Source organism: Colossoma macropomum, unplaced genomic scaffold (genome assembly GCF_904425465.1).
Source record: "Colossoma macropomum unplaced genomic scaffold, Colossoma_macropomum, whole genome shotgun sequence".
Lineage (NCBI taxonomy): Eukaryota > Metazoa > Chordata > Actinopteri > Characiformes > Serrasalmidae > Colossoma > Colossoma macropomum.
Genome location: NW_023494805.1, coordinates 41228152 through 41251653, shown reverse-complemented (window position 1 = coordinate 41251653; position 23502 = coordinate 41228152). Strand labels below are relative to the sequence as shown.

General features: G+C 41.8%; 1 protein-coding gene across 2 annotated transcripts in view; it reads right to left on the bottom strand.

The window, feature by feature from the left end:
• The window catches only part of prkag2b (protein kinase, AMP-activated, gamma 2 non-catalytic subunit b), a 70073-nt gene that overhangs the window by 25952 nt on the left and 20619 nt on the right, over positions 1 to 23502 (bottom strand). The window contains exon 3 of one of the 2 annotated variants that reach the window (XM_036596222.1): positions 19004 to 19259. In XM_036596222.1, the coding sequence (XP_036452115.1) occupies positions 19004 to 19259 (256 nt within the window). Of the gene's footprint in view, positions 1 to 4230; positions 4848 to 19003; positions 19260 to 23502 lie in introns of those variants that run through there. The other variant, XM_036596223.1, reaches the window with a different exon arrangement.

Here is a 23502-nt window from a genome sequence, read left to right as displayed (position 1 = left end):
TAACGTCCGAGGAACAGTGTCTAAAACTGACACTCACTGTATTTCTTCTTCAGCAGTTGGTGAGGCAGGGCAGCCATGACGGCTGCGTATATAAACACATACGATGTAAATACGGGTGGGAAAAATAACAGATTCTTCGATGCATCACACCGAGTTTGAGTTCAGCTTAAGCAAGAATGTGCACAATCTACACTCTTAAAAAAGATGACTCTTCAAGGGTTCTTCAGTAAAGAAAATGGTTCTATGTAGAACCATGAACACTCAAAGAACCCTTTGCATGATTAAACGATACTTTGCATCGTCAGTGGTCTTCAGACTGATGAAAAAGGTTCTGCTATTGTTACAGTGTCAAGCTTTTTACAATAGAAGTACCTTTTTTGGTGCTATACAGAGCCCTTTTCAAAAAGGTTCTATACAGAACCGTCTACAGCACATTCTCCATCAGTCTGAAGAACGTTTTGATGATGCAAAGAACCATTTAATCATGCAAAGAGTTCTATATAGAACCATTTTCTTCACTAAAAAACCTTTGAGGAACCATCTTTTTTAAATGTGTAGGTTGCCCAGAGGACCTGTTTGAGAACTGATGACCTAGAATGTGGTTGGCAACGTGCAGCTCCGGAGCCACATGCGGCTCTTTGACTGCCCCGTTTTGGGCCTCAGGCACCATTTAAGGTGGAATGGGAAAGTTCGAATTCGAAAAGTCGAACATTGAGAGACTTTTACAAGAAACTGTTCTACTTTTGCGGAAAAGTTTCCTGCTGGAGATGCGAGAAAAGCAGCTGTAGCTGAGCTAAAGCTTAAAGCAGAGCAAAGCAAGTCTGTGTTTTCATTTATATTATATTTTTAGTCTATACCAGAACATCAGCACACACTGAGACAGATTTACAGCCAAGATGGTGAAATGTTACTTCAATAGTCACGCTTCCCGGTTCTCAGTGTGACTCACAATGTCTTACCAACTCCAATTCCCAAGATGCCTCAGTTTGTCATGTAACTCCACCAACCAATCACCCATCAACCAGCAGATCCCAGTCACCTGAGTACTGATATCACCTGTTTCACTCCGTCTTTACGAAGTACTGCCTGTCTTGTCAGCGTGTCCCGAGCCGTTCTCCTGTTTTGCTAGATATCCTGTTATGACCTTGTTTTGTTTCTCGCTGCCGACTCTCGGATTTCCCCTTTTGGCTAAGATTACCTGCGTATTGGCTCATTGGTTTCAAGCCTCGCTTGTTTATCTGCTTCAGTTATTGCCTTCCCTCCCACGTATCATGTTTTGCTGTTCCGGTTTTTGACCTGGTTTGGTGTAAACTCTGTCCATTTGGTCAATTTGGTCAATAATAGCCTTTTAATCAACCTCATGGTTTGTTTTATATCCACAAGCGTCAGTCCTGGTTCGTCAGTCCTGCGTTACACCAAAAAAACAGACATAAAATGTTGTGGCTCCCAAGGTGGTTTGTTTTGTTTGTTCAAAGGACAAATTGGCTCTTCTTACCATTTGGGTTGCGACCCCTGACCTAAAGTATTGCTCAGAAACAAAAACATAAGACAGAAACATGTAAAACGTCCCTCATAAACATCAGCAGCTCACCTAAGAAGTCAGGTGACTGAAACACTCTCCTGGTTTCCCCTTAGAGAAAGCTTGTGGTCCGTGCTGCCTGAGTCAGCTGAGAGGGTCGGGGTCAGTCCTGTTCCAAATCAGGACCTGAGCCAGTCTCTCTTACAGTACAGCTCAGAGCACTCCACACAGCCTACTGTAGGCGCCTGCTCCTCTGCAGGGCTGTGACTAGGCCATCTATTTTAATAAAGTTTGACCTACAAAAATAGACTGCTGGAGGGTGAACAGAGGCTAAATGGCACTGTCCTAACAGCAACAGACCAGCAGGCAGGCCTCAACACCAACTACACAGTCAAACACAGCTATATCATTTCTGTACAGCGGAACTAAAGGGGAATTTCTAATTCTAATTCTACTTTCTAATGTTTCCAAATTTCTACATAATTAAAGGATTAAGATGTAAACAGAGTCATTCAGAGCTGTTTGGTGTGAAACGCTCCGTTCTAGAGAAACTTACTGAGTCAAAATTGTTCACAGTGGTGGTGATAGGAACCAGACGTCCACCTCTAAAAGCTCCCACATAGCAAGTTATTACATAACATGGTTATGAATTCACTGCCAGATGTCTGAGACTTTGTTTTACGCTAATTTTGAGTTTTTTTTTTCCTAAAATGTATTTTTAAAATGCATTCAGGGCACTGGAGGCTAAAAAGCCCCTAAGAAAACATATTACTTTTTCAGATTTTCCACTATTTTATCATCAACATTCCATATAAAACTTGTGTAGGTTCACTGGTGGTTTTGGACAGTAAATAAAATGGCTATATTTGCATCGTAGACATTGCAAATCCTGCTTCCTTTTAGATATACATGAAAGGTCAATGTTTTTTGTCACATCTGCTTAGTTAAAAAAGACAAAGTAAAGCCACGTTGAAAAAATACTATCAAGAACTATAAATGCAAAAATTTGTGTTCAACATTTCACATCAAATCAAATCAAACAGGACTAATTACGATCTCTTTTAACCACACATGCATTAAGGAAGTGTCATAGTACTGACGATATCCATGACCTGATTAGAAAAGCACAGAGTGACATACTGTGATGTTATTTATCATGATAATGATGAATATTGTCATATTGTTAAGTCCTAACTTAGATCACCACCACTGTAAAGAAATCAGAGTTATGTTTTTTGGGGACGATTTTGTCTCATAACTAACCTTTAACCTTCTCCAAACAAGCGCAATACAATATCTCAGTGAATACATAACCATTTCATGTAGTAACTTTCTGTGAGGGAGTTTTTTAGAGGTGGGCGTCTGGTTCCTATCACCACCAGTGTGAACGGTTCTGACTCAGTAAAGAACTGTGGTGTGAAATGCTCCATTCTAGAGAAACTTATCATTTCACACCAAACCACGTTGTTTACATCGTAAACATTTCATTACGCACGTTTAGAACAACTGGTAAAACAGACTTATACAACTCTATTGCTGATGTTCTCCATTAGCCAAAGGAGGCCAAAGGTCCAGCAGCATGGCCTGCTTTGTGCTGAGCACGACGTTTTGAGTCTTTACAAGCTTCTCAAAGGAAGGGAATGCATATCTGCAAGGTCTAAAGAGCTTGAGAAAACTCAAAGAAGCAGGACATTGAATCATGGGAGAATTCAAAGACATGTAGAGGATTGCTAATGCTCCACCGAGACCTGGGAGGTGCTGCCAGGGCACTCTGGCAATGTTTTACACCAGATGGAATTGATTTCTCTCAGTATTTGTAGTGCATTCTTTGAGCGTTTACTGGCAGAGCTGAATGCAACAGACCTACATGCACAACACACACTGTTCTGTGCATCACAGAGCTGTGCAAAAGTCATAGAACCCCTTTTACTTATTTAATTTCTAGTCAAAATTGTCATTAAGTTCAAGTTATCGTTGTTGGAGCTATTTCTAAGTAGATCAGACATGAGATAATTCACTTGCACTTAAAAAAAGGGGTTTCCAAAACTGGAGTTCAAAAAAAAGATAAAAAGCTACAGAGAATATGTGCCTCCTAACAACCACCTGGAAGACCTGGTAGACCCCAAAACTGCCCCCATCAGATAAACAGCACTTAAAGCTTTCATTTCTGAGAGAGAGGAGAAAATCAAGCTGCTTCAGATCTGAAAACATCCACAGGTGTTTCTGTCCATCCTTCCACTGTGAGAAGACGACTCAGCGCTGTGGGTCTGAAAGGATGTGTAGCTGATCAAGTAGAACCTCACTGAGAAAAGGAGACGGACACATCAAACAAAGAAGCTGAACAATGGACTGACCACCCCAGAGTCCAGACCTCAACACCACTGAATGTGTTTGATTACTTCAGAAAATGATCAACCAGCTTCTAAGACTGAACTTTGGAGGCGTGTCTGCAGATTCTTTGAGGAACTGAAAGTGACTCTCCTTAAAAGACTGGAAGCTGTAATGAAGGTAAAGAGTGGACACTCTAAAGCAGGGGCGCACAGCTCTGGTCCTGGTTAGGTGATTCACTCATCTATTAATTGCCAGGTTTAGTGGGTGTGTTTGAGTAGAGAAACTACCAAACCCTGCAGGCCACCAGCCCTCCAGGACCAGAGTTGTGCACCCCTGCTCTAACACAAAAAAATTTGAAGGAAACGCCAAAGCTACAGTACCAGGGAGACACCGGGGCTCGGACTGCCGCCTCCTGCTCAGCTGCTCCTGGTCCTTGCGCTTCTTGCTCCTCCGGAGACTGCCGAACCTCTTCAAAGGGAACGACATGCCTCACCCGGGGACGGCTGATAGCGCATGCCCCTTAGACTGGAGACTGCGAGGCGGTGGGATCCTGCTCTGCTGCTGTTTGAGGATCATGCAAACTCGAGAAAGGTCAGAAAGCTCGACTCTCTGACGAAGGAGATGATGACGGTCTTAACCCTGAGTCCCGGAGCAAAAGGAGTTTTGGGATGTCCAGTTTCTTGGAAAATGAAGACTCTTTACTCTGGCATCCTCCTCTAATTCTTTGTTGAACAATGTCTGGGTAACCACTGTCCCACTCCAGTAGGTGCCAGAGGATGCCCGCTGCTTTGTTTCTGAACCCACAGGAAGGGAAGGACTCTCCGTTTCTCCAGGCGGGCGGTCACATACTGCCCCTGCCAGCGGAAGAGTTACTCATGCAAATTCCACACATTGTGCCTGAGGAACCGCTCTCAGAGCTGATGCCGGCCTGGCCTGCACTCATCCAACTGATACAACTCCCTCCCTCCGTCAGCTGAAGCTGAAGGGCAGCGATCTCCTGCCCTTTCTGCGGTAAACTGCCAGGTGCCACTGCATGCCTTTTTAAAATAGCCCATATGGCAGGATTGTGTAAAAGGAGACCAACCAACAGGAGCCAGCTCCGCCCAGCCACCCCCCTCATGTGGTCCAGCCTCCTGCTTGGCCACTCCCCCCATTCTTCATGGTCCTATCACCGACTGCCGGCCACACTTTTCCAGCCTCTGATTCTAGAAAATTATATTCAATATAACTAGTACTCAATGGCTGCACTGACTGGAAATGAAATAAACGATGGGACTCTTTCACAGCCCTGTTGTTCCTCTTCCAATACTAGCAGAAAAAGACAGTGAAGCTCCAAAGACAAGTCAAGAAAAAGAGTTTTACTTTCAAGCAAAGAAACAAGCTGGCCGAGGTGGTCAACCTGGCCAGTAAGATCACCGGAGACAAACAACTGTCACTCCAGAACCTATACATCCGATCCATAACCAAAAAGGCAACCCAGGGCTACAAGGACCCTACTCATTCATTATTCCAGTTGCTGCCATTGGGCAGGAGATTCAAGGTCCCACTAGCCAGAAAGAATGGGTACAAAAAAATCATTTGTTCCCTCTGCTGTGACCGTTCTGACTAAGGACACAATAAATAACCTCCCTACATGGTTCATGTGCATTGTTGCTATAATTGTTTTAAGTGTTTTAAGTATTTCTCTATGCATTTATGTGCCAGATTGCCGAGGACAAATTTCCATTTCATGCAAATCTAATGGACTATAAGGTTTTTCTTATCTCATCTTGTATTATCTTATCTTAAAACAGGTCAAGTAATGCAGAGAGAACAGCCTGAACTATAAGAAGTGTCATGTTATCACTTGTAAAACCAATTCGGTGAAGCTGAATCACTTACAAAAGCAAACAGGAGCTGGTTTAAAACTACAGATCCTACTATAAAATGACTTTTACTTAAAGCACCACTGCCTGTTTTGCATGCCAGCGCTACACTACAAAAAGATGGTTCTTCAAGGGTTCGTTAGTGAAGACAATGGTTCTATATAGAGCCATGAATATTCAAATAACCACTCGCATGCTAGAAGGGTTCTTTGCATGGTGACATCATTCTTCAGATTGATGGTGACTGTGTTGTACATGGTTCTATGCAGAACCTTTTTGAAAATGGTGCTATATAGCACCAAAAAGGGCTCTGCTACTGCCACAAACTTGGCATCGGAACAATAACAGACCCCTTTTTGGTGCTATATGGAGTCATACACAATACATTCTCCATCAAGCTCAAAACCACTTCACCATGCAAATAGTTATTTAAGTGCTCATGGTTCTACACAGAACCATCTTTAAGAGTGTACAGTACCAGGGACACATGGGGGCTGCTCTAATTCTTTCAGGGTTGCTAAACCATTTTAAAAATCAAACTCAATGCTTTTAAGACGGCAATGTTGGAAATATAACCATTTCCACTGCACACAAGCTCAACTACAGCACGCACCAACACAGCGGACTGACCGCCCCAGAGTCTAGACCTCAACATCACTGAACTGGAGGTGTGTCTGCAGATTCTTTGAGAAACTGAAAGTGAGTCTCCTGAAAAGAATAGAAGCTGGAATGAAGGTAAAGAGTGACTCACTCAATAAAGAAAAATTAAATTTTACATTTAGTTGTGTAATTTTCATTAACACAATGGCAGAGGACATGAAGATGCATATAATGTTCCCTTGGAATTATATGGTTCTGACATTTTTGGCAAAATGGAGTTTTTCACATCTTAATCTGTTTTTTTAAGTTGTCTGCATTTTTGGACTCTTTATCTGGAAAACAAAAAAAATCTCCAAAATCAAACTCTAACTAAGGTGCCATAATGTTCCACTGACCGGCTACACTGACCTGCTGGGAGGGTTTATTGCAGTACAAAATATTTAGCACTAACCTTTATACTTAAAGGAAAAAGATGATTTGTCCTAAAACAAGAAATGAATGTCTTAATAAATAAATACATGATAAAAATTAATGTCATAAAATGTCACAGAAGGCGTCAAGTTTAACTTTCGGATAATGTAGACACTGTTACACTCTTTTTAATTTTAAAAACAAATGAAGTGTGTAAACTGTTTGTGTTCCTTGAAAATCGTTGCTTATTTTAATGTTTTGTCACATAGAACCGTATAACTCCAAGCCGAAAGTGAGTTCTTAGGATTAGAAGGTTCTCTCAGCATTTGGCCTGTTCCAAAAACCCTCATTTACAAATATGATAGGATTTTGATATTGTACATTTAGAAAACATTTAGTGTGTCTGTCATTGTCATGTATGAATGAGGCGTGTTCCACATATCAGTTTTGCTATATGAAATACAAAATCTTTGAAGCTCAATATCTCAAATCTGCCCAGAACGCAGACAGAACCTTATTATTCCAAGGGGATGATATACCTGCTGCTCTTTACATTGTGTCAGAATTTCATGAAGAATGGACTGAAAGAAACGGCCCAAAAGTACTTGGTAAAAACTCTGGTTCCATTGACTTACATTAAAAGTAAAGTAGGTTTTTTCCTTCTCCTGTAAAGTTACCATTTTGGAGATAAAAGGTTTTGTTCCAACAGCAGTGATATATATATATATATATATATATATATATATATATATATATATATATATATATATATATATGTTCTTTTTTTGCCATAAATGGAGGGCTGTCTTGCATGGTGAGATGGTGAGACGTGTTCAGATAAGGGCAGATATTCATGCTCCTCTATAAGGGCAAGAATTCCTTAGATAACAGTCGGGAAGAAACAGAGAACGCAGACATGATGTCACGCCGCCCCCCACTCATCACATGATCACGCTGAGGTCCTCACTTGTGGCTGACGGGTCGCAGCAGCACCTTATAGCCCACAGCAGATAAGACAGACGCAGTAGAGACGTCTGGAAGGGTATACACACAACCTAAAGTCCGTTCTGTGTACAGCATTAGTACCTGAGGCTGAACAGTGCAGCTTCACTGAGTGAGACTGGTGGTTTGAGTCACAGTGCCTCCTAGTGTGCAATGAAGGCAGTTGCCCAATGTAGGAAAGTTCAGTACTGGAATGTTCAAAACACTCTTTCAGTACTTTCATCTCTTTATTTATGAAGAACCTCTTTATAATGAAGAACCTCCAGTGCAACAGGCAACAAAACTGAATCTATACACTGATCATGTATGATATCATTACTCATGTTAATACTATTATTTGTTCTTGTATTGTCATATAAAGCAAGTCATATTAATATGATAACTGTAATTGTGGGTGAGCTTTGTTTACACAGTTTTATGTTTGAATTGCTGCATGAAAGCTCGAGGCTCCTGATGCTGGTTCCCCTCCAGAATTTGTCAGACCAAATTTGCACACCCGTTCCACATAATGTAATGGTTCTACACCAATTACCAGAACTGTATTTCCAAGCCGTCAAGTCGGTTCTGTTAAATGACCTGAGTGGCCAAAGCTGTCCACCATTTCTACATTATCTCCATCAGTGGTAAATTTGACGGCCTTTCCCATCATCATCGCTTTTGTTTCCTTCATGCTGATGTGCTCCATCTTCACACTCTGCTCTTCAACTTCCTTCATTATGTCCTATCATCCGCAAATCGAAGGTTATTGATGTTTATAAAATGGATCGTTCCGGTCCTAAAATCTGATTGGCTGAGCCGCGTTCGAAGCCATTACAAAATCCACGATATACCACGGCTATGACCGCCTCGCAGCAACTGAACACTGTATTACTGCGCTACGGCATGGAAAACCCTTCTGCTGTTAATGGATTAATATTTGACTCTAATGCTGATCGCACGGAGCACCGAGTGCACTGATAAAATAAGAACCCGGTTCTGTTTAAACTGAGGAACTGAAAATGTATTTTCTTATCTAGAACTGGGCTGGTCAGCTAGCCAACAGGATAAAAGAGCCAACAGCCTAAACAGCTCCAACATTAATATCACAGGCTTGAATTAAAGTACTCACAATATGATTCACTGTAAAACGGCAGAATAAAAGTCTAAAGAATGTCACCTGAATGTCCTACACGCTTCAAATGTCCGTGTTTCAGTCAGAAACAGCGTCAAACCCAGGCTGAGTCCCAAACAGCTCCGTTCTCCCTAGCTAAATAGTGCGCTGTGTAACATTAAGTCCAGAAATTCTAGCTTCTGCTGTCAGATAGTGACTGCCTGTCGAGTCTCAATGTGTCTGAGTCCCAAAAGACCATTTTTAGTGATATTTTGCTCTGTTGGGCTGCAGTCAGTATTTACATTCCTACGTAGTGCACTATGTAGGGAGCAGGGAGCCATTTGAGATTCAGCCCCAGCGTGAGAAAAGTGGCGTCTCAGACTGGCAGAAGAGTCGCGGTGGTAATTTGGTGACCAAAAAGTACTTATAAACTGAAAGTTTTTGCATTAAACAGTGCTGTGACATCATATGATTACTGTTATATGAAAAACGTTTTAAAAAATAATGTCCAACAAATGTCTGCGGTTTACCGTGACTGGCGACTGATTCTGTGGTCAATGGTTGCTTAGCAACGATACCGTACTCTAAAGGAACTACATTTCTTGGCAGAATACTTGTTTATGTTGATTATTATTAATAATAACTTAAATAACTATCTAAAACACTGTGTATCTTAATATATTTTATGTTGGCCGCCGTTTTATAAAAGCAATAAGCCACTCGAGGCAGTGAGTTGCTGCGATTTTACCACAGGGAAGAGGGTTTCACTCCGCTTCATGTCGTGCCAAAGAACACCCTTCCCCGTGATAAAATCGCAGTAACCCAGGACATTCCATGGCTTACTGCTTTATTCTTCCACCAATCCTGAATCCTTGATCATCTTCCTCCAGTCCTGCTTCTCTTATGATGCTTAGCATTCAAGGTGAATAAGAATGGAGACAGTGGGCAGCCTTGCCTGACTCCTTTGCTGATGTGGAAGTATTTAGGAACATGGGTTCGCTACTTCAAGCACCGTCATACTGAACTTAGTACTCAAATCAAAATACTGGTATTGCGACAATCAACACCTACACTGGAAGATGGCACGTTATGTGATGCCAAGAGAGGCCTAGAAAGCTCAATGAGGAAGACGAGAGAGGCAAAAAAGATTTTTAACGGCTGGAAATTGTTCTAGAATGCCTAGCAAGCATCTTCTGAGGCGGACCAGACAAACCACTGGACGCTGTTAGATAAACGTCCTGCTACTGTTATGACTCTGAGCGTTCCGCTGGTATATCCAAGCGCAGCGGGTATCACGCCGGCACATGGAAAGTATTAGAATGCTGTCAGAAATGGCACTGAAATTATCATGGAAAACACACAACAAAACAGTTACCAGTGGCCCCTGAAGATGACTGGACAGGGCAAACCCCCATCCGCTCCTGGAACAAGGCTTCGACCAAAACAGGCTGGAGAAGAGTGAGTTTCCAGAAACAAGGCCCATCCATTCCTAGAGCCCATCCGTTTTAGACTGGCGAAGGCTGCCTGAGTACAGGAGGAACAGCGGTTTCACCAAACCAGAGGTCACTGTGGCTGGCCCGAACTTCGGAATATTCCTCTCATTAAAAGAGAACAGTCCTCCTCTCAGCAGCGGGGAAGAGTGACTCACCTTTCTGCTTTGGCTGAAATCTCTGTTACATATTTTATGCCTTTCATGCTGTTTGTGTTTCTTGTTTGTGTCTCAGAGATGAATCCCTGCAGGGATAATTGAGGTTCAACTGCACTGAAGTCAGAACGCTTCACCCTCAGACAGGAAGCAACCCAAAAGCAAGGCTTTCAGGAAAACAGGACAGAAACCTTTTTGAGTGTTTAGACTTTTTCAAATACTTTTCTTTTACGCTGTTGTAAATAAAGGTTCTGTTCAGGTACGTTTTTCGTTCATCAAGGCACAAACAGTGTAAATGTTCCCTTAAAGGTACAACAGTGGTTTTAAGGTCTGATTGTGAACCTTAAATAAGTGTTTCCAGGTGAAAAGTTCGTATTTGTACCTTTTCATAACCGAATGTTTTAAACAGAACAGTAAAATAAAAGCCTGGAGACGAGACGGGGTGTGTGGAGTCAGTACAGCTTAGAACATATCATTTCAGTGGATTATGGTTCAGTTATGTTCCCTGACTAAAGGTACTGAGATGGATCCTTGAGGGGACCACCCCAGTGACGAGAGGGGGACTGACCCAGCGACAGTTTAGTACCTTTATTTCTGAGAGTGAAGTTGAACTCTTCGTATCATTTGCATCAAACAGGAATATGACTGTGCGCTGTGACACGAGACACTACGCACGTCTGACCGCTGGCGCTCACTCTGCACACTTTCTCTCACTGTAGACAAACTTTATGCAAATAAGCTTTGCATAAAGCTTAGTGACCAATCAGATTGCTGATATGTGGCACGCAACACTTCTGCGCTGCCCACAGTCTGAGAGAAGCAGCACTGAAACACACGCAGGGAAATATAATGGTTGAAAAACCTACTGCATTAAAAAAGTGGAACATTAATGTTGGATGAGTTTTAAAAAACAATATTAAGATTACAAAACCTGTGTTGTCAGGTTGGAGGTACAAAATGGTTCTATACAGAACACTCAAAGAACCTTGGCATGATTAAAAGGTTCTCTGCATCATGAAAGGGTTCTTCAGACTGATGGAGAATGTGCTGTAGAGGGTTCTGTATAGAACCTTTTCTTTAAGAGTGTTGTAACAATAGAAGAAACATTTTGGTGTCATGTAGAACCCTTTTCAAAAAGGTTCTACATAGAACCATCTACAGTACATTCTCCATCAGTCTGAAGAACCCTGTAAATCATGCAAAGGGTTCTTTGGGTGTTCATGGTTCTATATAGAACCATTTTATTTACTAAAGAACCCTTGAAGAACCATCATTTTTATGTGTGTTTTAACAATAAAAGAACTTTTAATCATGCAAAGGGTTCTTTGGGTGTTCATGGTTCTATATAGAACCATTTTATTTACTAAGGAACCCTTGAAGAACCATCGTTTTTTAAAGTGTACTGAAGGCATCCATGACAAACTCATAATACGATGCAATGAAATATTGTTTATGACAACAACAAGCAATATTGTCATAATTCTCATTCCTGAGTAAAATTAGCATCAATAATGATAATAATTACAAACACAGACGGTGCAGCGGTTCCATAAAAGCCAAATCCAATGGTGAACATGAGCCGTGCTACCATAGCACTCGCTCCCTGACCCACTCTGGAGCTGCAGAGTATGATGGACTCCTTTATGAGGCTAATTTGCTGTACTGTAAGTGTCCATTACACCGTGACGCGGCACTTTCCTGCACTGTAGCAACAAAGCAGGACAGCAGCCCCCTCTGTCCCCTCACTGCCCCCTTTTCATCAGTAATATAACAGTAATGAGACTGAACTCTGTTTTTAGGCCAGGACAGAAATGCGATATCCCAAGGCCTGCAGCGCACAGCCAAACAAAGCAGCCTGTCCATCTGCACTCTCGTTAGTGGACGGCAGGGGGAAGCTGCTGAAACCGAAACCAGGAGGAAAGAGGAAATGAGAAGCGTCCCCACTTCACTAATGCTCGACTGTCTGCTATAATGAAGCAAAGCCGGCCCGTAATCCAGACGGAGACAGGAGGCCTCGGCCTGAGACCGCACACGCCTCCTCCTCTGTCTGGGTTACGGTGTTCCAGAAGCTTCTGTTATCATACTGAAATATGCATGTTTTAAGCTGAGGCTTGTTTAAAGACATACGAGTGTTCCTGAATCTCATTCAGCGGCAATAACTGACCCTGACGAGGACAAAGCACGTCGGAATGGTCACAACAAACTGACCACTGAGCAAGTAATAATCTGAAATCAGCTAAAATCATCTTAACACTGCAGTGCACTCTTAAAAAGGGGTGCTAATGGTACTTCAAGAGGTTCTATATAGAACCATGAACACTCAAAGAACCCTTTGCATGATTACAGGGTTCTTTGCGTCATGAAAGGGTTCTTCAGATCGATGGAGAATGTACTGTAGATAGTTCTATATAAAACCTTTTTGAAAAGGGTTCTACATAGTACCCAAACGGGTTCTTCCGTTGTTACAACACACTTAAAAATGACGGTTCTTCAAGAGTTCTTTAGTAAATAAAATGGTTCTATATAGAATCATGAGCGCTCATAAAACCCTTTGCATGATTACAGGGTTCTTTGCGTCATGAAAGGGTTCTTCAGATTGATGGAGAATGTACTGTAGATGGTTCTATAAAGAATCTTTTTGATAAGGGTTCTATGTAGCACTCATAGGGGTACACCTAAAAATGACTGTTCTTCAAGGGTTCTTTAGTAAAGAAAACGGTTCTATACAGAATCATGAGCACTCAAAGATTACATGATTACAGGGTTCTTTGTGTCATTAAAGCGTTCTTCAGATTGATGGAGAGTGTGTTTTATATGGTTCTATAGAGAACCTTTTTGGTTAAAAATGGTGCATCAAGGGTTCTTTAGTAAAGGAAATGAACACTCAAACAACGCTTTACATGATTAAAAGGTTCTTTGTATGATGAAAGGATTCTTAAAAATGTGCTACAGATGGCTCTATTTCCAACATTTTGAATAAGGTTTCTATATAGCACCCAAACAGGTTCTTCTATTGTTACCATGTCAAGCAATCAGAAGAACCCTTTTTGGTGCTATATAGAACCCTTTTCATAAAGGTTCTATACTGAAATTTCAACCTGAAGAATGCTTTCACCATGCAAAGGGTTTCTGGAGTGTTCATGGTTCTGTACAGACCTATTTTCTTTACTAAAGAACACTTGAAGAACCGAGTTTAGTTTTTGTTGCAACATTTCAGGTATTCGCTGTTGTTCCCCCGCACCACAAACAACTCCACTCCAAAACTCTTCCCTCATTGTTCCGCATGTGAACTGCTGTGTTTCTCAACTTTTCAAACAGGAAGCATTTATTCTGTGGCCTGTGTGACTAGATTTTTAAAGGTGGGCTGTGATTGAGATTAGCACTGTATAACAGAGAGGGAGACAGAGAGAGAGAGAGAGAAAGAGAGAGAGAGATAGAATAGAGAGTTCTATTATAATCTATTATATCATCTTTTTCTTATTTTTTATGTGTTTCTTATTAACTGCTTTGGCAACAGTGTATTTCATTACATTCATGCCAATAAAGCACTACTGAACTTGAACTTGAGAGAGAGAGAGAGGGGGGGGCAGACAGAGAGAGACACAGAGACAAAGAGAGACAGAGAGAGGAAGGGAGGGAGAGGGAGAGAGAGAGAGACAGAGAGAGAGAGGGAGACAGAGAGAGAGGGAGACAGACAGAGAAAGAGAGAGAGAGACAGAGACAAAGAGAGAGAGAGACAGAGAAAGATAGACAGAGAGAGACAAAGAGAGAGAGAGAGAGAGAGAGACAGAGAGGGACAGAGACAGAGAGAAAGAGAGACGGAGAGACAGAGAGAGAGAAGGGGACAGAGACAGAGAGAGAGAGACAGAGAGAGAGGCAGAGACAGAGAGAGGGAGAAAGAGACAGAGAGAGAGAGAGGGAGAGAGATAGACAGAGAGGGCGAGAGAGACAGAGAGAGAGAGACAGAGAGAGAGGGAGAGAGAGAGACAGAGAGAGAGAGAGAGAGAGAGAGACAGAGAGACAGAGAGAGAGAGAGAGAGCTTATTAATGTCAGATATGGTGTTGAATGTTTGGACTGTTTGTCGTCTCCAGATAAGCGTTAGTCTAAGCAGCGCTCTGGCACACAGCGCACAGTGAGACTGGGAAACATGACCGTTTCATAAACGTCTGTGAGTCCTTGACTGAAACACAGGGTGACTTATGTATATAATGATAATCATAATGATAAGCAGATGAGCTATCGTCTCTGACTTTACATCTACAAGGTGGACCAATGAGGTAGGAGTGTCTAATAGAGTGGACAGTGAGTAGACACAGTGTTCAAAAACTCCAGCAGCACTGCTGTGTCTGATCCACTTGCGCCAGCGCAACATACACTAACACACCACCACCACGTCAGCGTTACTGCAGTGCTGAGAATGATCCACCACCCAAATAGTACCTGCTCTGTGAGGGTCCATGGGGGTCCTGACCACTGAAGAACAAGATAACAAAGTATGCAGAGAAACAGATGGACTACAGTCTGTAACTGTAGAATACTAAGTGCTTCTACATGGTCAGTGGAGCTGATAGAATGGACAGTGAGTGTAGATGGCAATGATAATGGCAGCAATTTAAATTTGTATAATTCAAAAAAACCTTTTTGATGATTGTTGTTTTCAAAGGTTATGAGTGAAAAAGTCAGTTTCATATTTATTTTAAAACTATTTTTCTAGTGTTATAAAGAAACATGAGGTTCAATCAAGTCTATCAATATAACAGTTGTGATAAAACATAAAATGCAAGGGGAACTCCACTGATTTTGCAAACGTATTTAATTACGCAGTGGTTTGGATGTAAACAAACTCATTCAGAGTGGTTTTGGTGTGAAATGCAACTTTCCAAAGAAATTTCGTCAGAACTGTTCACCATTATAGTACTAGGAACCAGACGTCCGAAGCATTCAGTGGCTCTGAAAGCTACATCCTGCTCAGTTATCACACAAAACGTTTATGAATGTGTTTCTTGATACCTGAGACATTGTTTTGTGATAGTTTTGTTACGAAGTTTTGGCCTAAAACGTATTTTTAGTATGAAGTTTTTCTGCAGGATTATTTCCGTGTTTCCTCTCAAAACCACGTTGTTATTAGCCTGTAGCTACAGCCTTTCAGCACGGCTAACGCCGGCAGCAGCTTTTGTTTACAGTTTATTTACAGTTTTCTTACCTATTTTGGGAGATGGCAGAGCATGCGGAGGTCTTCAAGGAGGTCTGTTTCCAAAATGTCGCAGAGCCAGATCGATTTGAACCGGAACCAAAAGGGAGAGCGAGAGAGACTGGACCCGCCGTCACCGACGCAGAACAACCCAGGGCGAATGGACACTGGTGGTGTCAACTACAAACCACCTGCTACTCCGCTCACCAGTTTATGAGGTCGGACAGCGAGGTAGTTATTTTATTGCATGACCCACTTTAGGCGGTCTGTTGTAAGCTAACGGCTAACAGTGATACATGCACAGTGGATAACGATGACGGCACTATTTTACCATTATCAGCGTGACATCATCATCATCATCATTCAGCAGTTGGGAGAGCAGAGAATCCCAAACAGGCCCCTGCAAGCAACATCCTCCAGTTCATTCCGGGGGACCCTGAGACGCTCCCAGGCCAACTTGGAGATATAATCCCACCAGTGGGTCCTGGGATGACCCCGGGGTCTCGTCTCAGTAGGCCGTGCCTGGTAAAGCGCCACCGGGAAGCGACCTCAACTGGACCCTCTCAATGTGGAGGAGTAGCGGCTCTACTCTGAGCTCCTACCAGATGACCGAGCTTCTCACTCTGTATTATCAACATGACATATAAAACCTTATAGGTCACACATAAGTTCACTGGTCATTTGGGGCAGCAGATAAAGTGGTGATATGTGTAGTGTAGACATGGTTCCTGGTACTACAATGGTGAACAATTCTGACTCGGTAAGTTTCTCTAATAAGGTGCATTTCACACCAAACCACTCTGAATGATTTTGTTTACATCAACCATCGAAATGATTAATTAATTTTGCAAAATCGATGGAGTTCCCCTTTAATGCTTTCAAATCATTTCATCACACTTCAGCACTAATTTGATGATAATAACCAAAGACAGTTATAGTTTTGGTCACTGATTTGATGACGGGAAGATTTCGCATTGACCCGTCCCCACTAACCCCCCTCCACTAATGCGCTTCCACTAGTGATCCGCTTCAAATCTTCCAAATTTGTACAAGTTTCTCACTGCACTGTTTCAGCCATACTGAATTATCAAAGGCTCACTAACCACACACAAGATCACAGCACTTCCTGCTCAGGGTTTCGAGAGTCACAAACAACAGGAAGCCGCACTCCGGATGGCTGTTTGCGCTGATCTAGAGCCAGTTTCTCATACCTGAATGTTAACCTAGGCCTTCCAAGAGCTGCACAGCGAGCTCTGATCTCAGATAAGCACAGAGGACGTGCTCTATCAACAAAGCTGACCACATCAAGCCGTACAATCGAACTGAAATCGTGTTTTGGTGATGACACAGCTTCATGCGGTGGGGCTGAGTTACTGTGGTCGTAAAAAACTGCTTAGACAGCTTCTGGCACTGGATCGATGCACTGCACTCATCCAGACAGGCAGACAGACAGACAGACAGATGGAGGGATGAAATGCATTAGCTGGAGCCAGACTGTACAGCCACATCCAGCTATATTAGTGCTGAGAGGAGAACACAGCACCTGCTGTATCCCTTCAGTTCAACTAGCCCTTCAGCTAATGCGGTTTTCCCTATAACTGAGATACCAATGGACCATCACTCCATTAATCTACTAATAGAATTACTGTTTAAGGGTGTAACAGTACAACATGTACAATGGCCAAAAACAAGGCAAAAATAATGCAGATTTCCAAGTGCCAATCAAGAACACTGCTAACTTAAGCCCTATTTGAGCTGGATTAGTCTGATCCGAGTAGGTCCGGTTGCTTAATTTGACTGGCCGATTAATATGGGATAAAGGTTCTGTGTAATTTCCACAAATTACCCCAAAAATAGCCTGGATCAAAAGATGATCTGGCTATTTACGTCAGCATTATGCGACAGGCGCCACACTTCTGAACAATAACCACACACTATGTAGCTAAATAGCCCTGCGATGGACTGGCAACCTGTCCAGGGTGTATCCTGCCTTTCACCCAATGACAGCTGGGATAGGCTCCAGCACCCCACTGCAACCCAGAAGGATAAGCAGTTTAGATGATGTATGTATGTATGTATGTATGTAGCTAAATAGCATATAGACTAGCACTAGGCTAGCACAGTGGGTTCATTTAACTTACCAAACGCCTCAATAGAGGTGTTTTTCAAGATATTTAATTTTTCTCCTTGTAATTAGGCCATCATCAAAAATGATGTGCCTCGTCATGATCTTGAGGATTAAGGGTCAAATCAAGGTCCATTTTAGCTGCTAGCCTCTTCAGATTGCAACAAAAGAAGAAAAATGGCGCCGTTTTCTATAAGCCGGTTTTGTGGATTCAAGCAGGACTGATATTACTGAGGAGCTCAGAGTTCAGCCAGTTATAGGAAGTAATTTACTCTGGAATTATTACTCAGCAGACTTGTAAAAACTGCGGACACGGCAGATTCGTACTGAATTAAAATCACAAACCTTGCCGGTAATCACTCAAAAAACAGCACGTCCCCAACTATTATAAACTATTCCATCTCCATTAGTGCTTCACTCATACAGTACAGTGGTGCTGCAGTGGTGTCTGAAGTGGGACTGCAGAGAAGACGCATAAAAATGCAGAGAAAATCAGGAACCACAAAACTAGCAGAAAAAAGTCCAGGAACTCAAAGACAGGCTTAGCCGCTAAACATACATATAATAACCAAACAGCAACCCAAAGTCATGTTTATCCCACCGGGGTGACAAAAGTAAAAAGAGGTGGGCTAAAGGTGGAGCCGGAGATCAGTATGCTGGCAAAGCTGAGCGCTGGAGCATGGAGGTGGGAGTGGGAAGGGCATAACATATATCATGTATTGTGAAAAGTATCACAATATTATATTTTGTCATATCAGTCAACTCTAGCTAAAAGGCAAATTCATGCAAATAAAAAGCAAAACAAAACACTCAAACTTCTAACTTCTGACCTGCTGCTGTAACACCTTTAGAGGGCAGCGGTGAGTAATGTTTGTTTATTTGAGCACTAGATATCGACAGCTATGAACCGAGAGAGCTAAGCAGATCAACTGGCCAATTTAGGCCTACACTGTAGGATTTGCACTTGGTAAACTGTTCATCGCAATTATTTATATGGCAATTAATCATCAGCTTAAATTTATGATAACTGTTTTTTTTTCAAAACTAACACCATTAACTTTTCCTGGCCCCAATAAAGTGCTGATATTTGATCAGCAGAATCAACCGTGTTGTAAAATAAGTGCACTTCACCTCTTCTGTCTTGTCTTGGCGACTGAAGGCCTGAGGCACGAGACACGGCAGTAAATAACATTCTCTACTGAGCATGCTCAGTACTCTCTTACCTTTGCGAGCCCTGGAGAAGAGCTTGATGCTGGCGGGGGCGGAGCTAGAGGAGGTGCGGAAGATACCACTGAAGCTGAGGCGACGGGGGGATTTGGGAGGGGACTCCTGGTGGGATGGAGGGTACGGGAACACGGTCTTTTGCGAGTTTGGACTGGTCCTGGGCCGTATGGGGGCGGACATGGGGCTGGAGGGCGGCACCCCGGGACCCCTGACGAAGAAGCCTTTGGTTGGGCTGGCTGAGTAGCTCTCTTCAACCTGGAGGAAAGTGCAGACAATGTTTAGGAGATAACCAAAAGCACTGCTGACTTCAATGGAAAAGAATGAAAAGTAACCATCGCTACAGTTGTTCACAACAGACCTACTGTACAGCGGTGCTGCAGTAGAGCGGGATTTTCCGGTTTAAAGACAAGGAAAACCACTTTTGATGGTGTATCTTGAAAGTGGGAGGAACTGATGAAAAACCACATCTGCTTTGGGTGGATTTTGGGGGCTGTTTTAACTTTTTTTTCATTAGCTGGCAAAAGCAGAAGGACAATAGATTAGGCCAAAAATCTTCCTGCAGCTGAAAAACTGACTTCAAATCATCCTTACAGTGGAGAGAACGGATCACTGAAACCAGGGAAATGACTCGTCAGATGAGGAGGACAACAGGCTAAAAGCTAAGGTTAGCAAGGTAGCTGGCTAGCTAGACACCTTATCTCAGTGTGGCTACTTTTCTCTGACTACAAGGGTTAAAAATCTCTCTCTAGTGTCCATTTTGTGCCGAATAAAGGTAAAATTGTTGTTTTCTTCACAATTTTGTTCAACAACTGAGGTAAGAGTTACACTCATGCTAGCTTGGTAGCATTTGTTAGCCTTTTTGAGTGGCTAGGCTAGCAGTCAGGATTGGATCACACCATAGGGATTACCAGTGGTTGTATGACGAATGGTGTCCCATAATGTTTAAATTTGTAGTCAAACAATACATATCTGGGGTAAGTACACATTCTTAGATTATACATATATGTATTAATTTTACCATGTAGAAATGGTACATTTTAAGACACCCTAATGTTTGTGACATTATAGCTTCATTAATTGCTTAATGAGCGCAGAGCTTTCAGGCATTCATGCTGGTTTGTGCTTTTTTTCAGCAAAGAAACAAATACAAATAATATTAATATACTAAGTAGTGAGCTTTTGCATGTCAATGTGTTCCTTTAACCCTTTCCATACCTCTCTCAGGTTCAGCCCAGCATCATATAGTACCAGTTTTGGCTAATCTATACTTTATTAAATTTAATCATTAATGTGATGGCTGGAGGCTCTGCCTTTCTAACCAGCTCCCAAGATATTAACTACAAGAAAATCTTTTTACTTTTTACTGTAATCATGTTTATTTGTATTTATTCTAATCATATCTTGTGATTTTACAAGCAGAAACACATTTACTGCCTTGATGAATGGTTTTAAATAATGTGCTTAGGTGCCTAAGACTTTCGCACAGCACTGTACTTTTTCCCATGGTTCTCTGGGCTGAGGACCAAAGGCTTAACGGTTAAAGTTCAAACCTCAAAGCAGTGACCTTCATGCGCTTGGAATGCACTCAGGTAGTTTACGTGGTCATGTGCTCAGGCTTTTACAACCCTTGTTTTTTTCACACGCTGTTTTTATTGGCCTGGATTATATCTGCCCTCTGATTATGATGCAGTGTGTAAGTATGCAGGGCGCAGATCTACAACAAGTGTAAACAGTGTGATTCAGAACTTGTGCACCCCTGTACAGAAAACATGTTGTTGATTTTTTTGGCTGCGTTCACATTACCAGGTTGAAGTGGCACAAATCTGATTTGTTGCCCTAATGGGACTCAGATCTGATGTTTTCAGAGCTGTATGAACACACAAATCTGATCTTTTCATATGTGGTCCTAGATCGGATACGTATCCGATTCACGGCTGTGCGACCTTAATGTGACGCTCAGATCGGAATTCATGTGCTTTTCTCCCACTGCGCTGCGCTATCATTCAGCGTTACCATGGCAGCAGCGCCGAACAGAAGTTAAATCCTGTAAACGGTGGAAAAGCAGCTCATCTCACCTTTTTCTCCTTCGTCTCGCTCTAATAATGAAGCTGAGAGCTGATCAGAGTTAATGATCTTCTCAGCGAAGCTCGTTCTGCTCGTTAGTTTGTGCTGATGATGAACGTGATTCATTCACGTGACGTTACTGAGTAGGATGAGCTCATGAGGGTCATTTCAGGACGCCGGTTCGTCACATTAATGACAGATTTGAGTCACTTAACTAAACGAGTGTGAACCATCATGTCAGAGAGATCGGATTTGAGCAAAAAATCGGATTTGAGCAACAAGGCTTGTAATGTGAACGTAGCTTATAAGCCTCATTGCTCAAATCCGATCTCTCTAACATGGGCTACGTTCACATTACCAGGTTGAAGTGGCACAAATCTGATTTTTTGCCATAATGTGACTCAAATCTGATGTTTTTAGAGCTGTGTGAACAAACAAATCTGATCTGTTTCAAATCAAACCTGAGACACTTTGGCTGCGTTCACATTACAAGCCTCATCGCTCTGATTTTTTGCTCAGATCTGATCTTTCGAACTTGACAATTCACACTTGTGCAGGTGAGTCAAATCTGTCATTAATGTGAACAAACTCATGTCCTGAAACGACCTGCACACGCACACCCTAATCAACAACGTCACACGAATGAACCACGTGTGCCACCGGAGACCAGCAAACAAGATCAGATCAGAGCAAAAACTGGATTTGAGCAATGAGGCTTGTAACGTGCACGCTGCCTTTCATACGTGGTTCTAGATCTGATATGCATCTGATTCAAAGCCATGCAACCTTAATGAGAACGCTCAGATAAGAATTCATGTGTTTGTTTCATTGCACAGAATTACTGTTTATTTGCTGACTTTATCATTTTGTGGGAAAAATAAAAAATAAAATGTGGCCTGTGCAAAACAGCACATTTTACATTTAGATTTTTTTTTTCCAACATGTTAAAAACTCAGCCAATAAACAGAAAGTGTGCACTAAGATTAGCAGAAAAATGCCATATTTGAGTGTGTTCTCTGTGGAGGATGTGTCCTTATAACTTCAGTGTGAGTGGGTGGGGCTAAACGGCTATAGGCTGAATAGGCAGATATATGTATATGAGCTGTTTGACATCACGCAAAAAGTGAATTTAAAATAGGCAAATTAGTTTTCTTATATGAACTGTATGGACTGATTTTTGAAAATTAATAATGTTTACATAGTGCATTGAACTCCACGTCAAAAAACTGGCCATTTTTAAAGTAGCTTCATAGAGAAAGAAAACCTTTTTTCAGATTTTCCACTATTTTACCATCATCAACACTCCACATAAAACTCAGTAGACTCGTGTAGGTTCACTGGTGGTTATAAAATGTAAATAAAATGTCTATATTTGTGTTGTAGTCATGGTGACCCCTGGTTCCCATCACCACCTCAGAACCATTTCACTCTGGATGACCTTTTTTGACAGTGTAATAATGCCTGACATCACTGAACTTCTCGTCTTGATTCCAGCGTCACTAAGAACGTAAATAAACCTCAAATCATTGCTTACAGTGTTCTGGTCACCACCACAGACAATTACAGGACAATCAGTGTCTGTACTATAATTTGGGTAAAAGCAGAGGGACGATATTATTAGTGCATCATTTCTCTTTTTCCAAAACACCTCTGTTTGGAACACAAACACAGAAGAGGATCCAGAACAAACAGGAAATGTGTACCCATTAAACTGAGTTACGCACTGGGACTCCAGGCCCAGCACACATTCTCATCACCTCATGGTCTCGAATTTAACGCACCAGATCTAATCAGGGTTAGTATCGTTTTTAAAATGTACACTATATATGTAGTTTTTAAATTTTTGTTTAGTCTCAGTGAGTTTTAAGAGTTAAATTAATATTTTTAATATTGATTTTTCAAAAGGGGAGTTCTTAGTTTCAGTTTTACGTCGTTTTTTTGTTATTGTGGTGAATATTTAGTCAGGAATCAGGGCATAAATTGAAGCCGTTTCACTGTTTCATCCTGATGAGTTTCACAGTGCTAAATTAGCACAACAGAAGACTTTGCTACTGTGCTGTATTGCGTCTCGTTTATTAAGCTGTCTGGGCTGAAACACTCCTTATAACTTCAGTGCGAGTGGGCGGGACTAAACTGCTATAGACTCAATAGGTGAGAATACGTAAATGCACTGGCTTCCATGACAAAACAAAAACAAGGAATTGATATCATGCGGTATGTTTTGAAACTTTGTCAGCGATTATAAACTACGACAGTCCTCAGTTTCAAAAATGTAAGGAAAGCTCAGTTTCCCATGATACGAACCCCTTAAACTCACTGACCCTTAATCAGCTGCGTCAAATCTGATCATAAAATGATCGCAAGCATATTTCACAGACAATTTCGTTATTCCTCAATTCCTCCTGTATGTGTAATTTGAGTGTAATATTTTAAC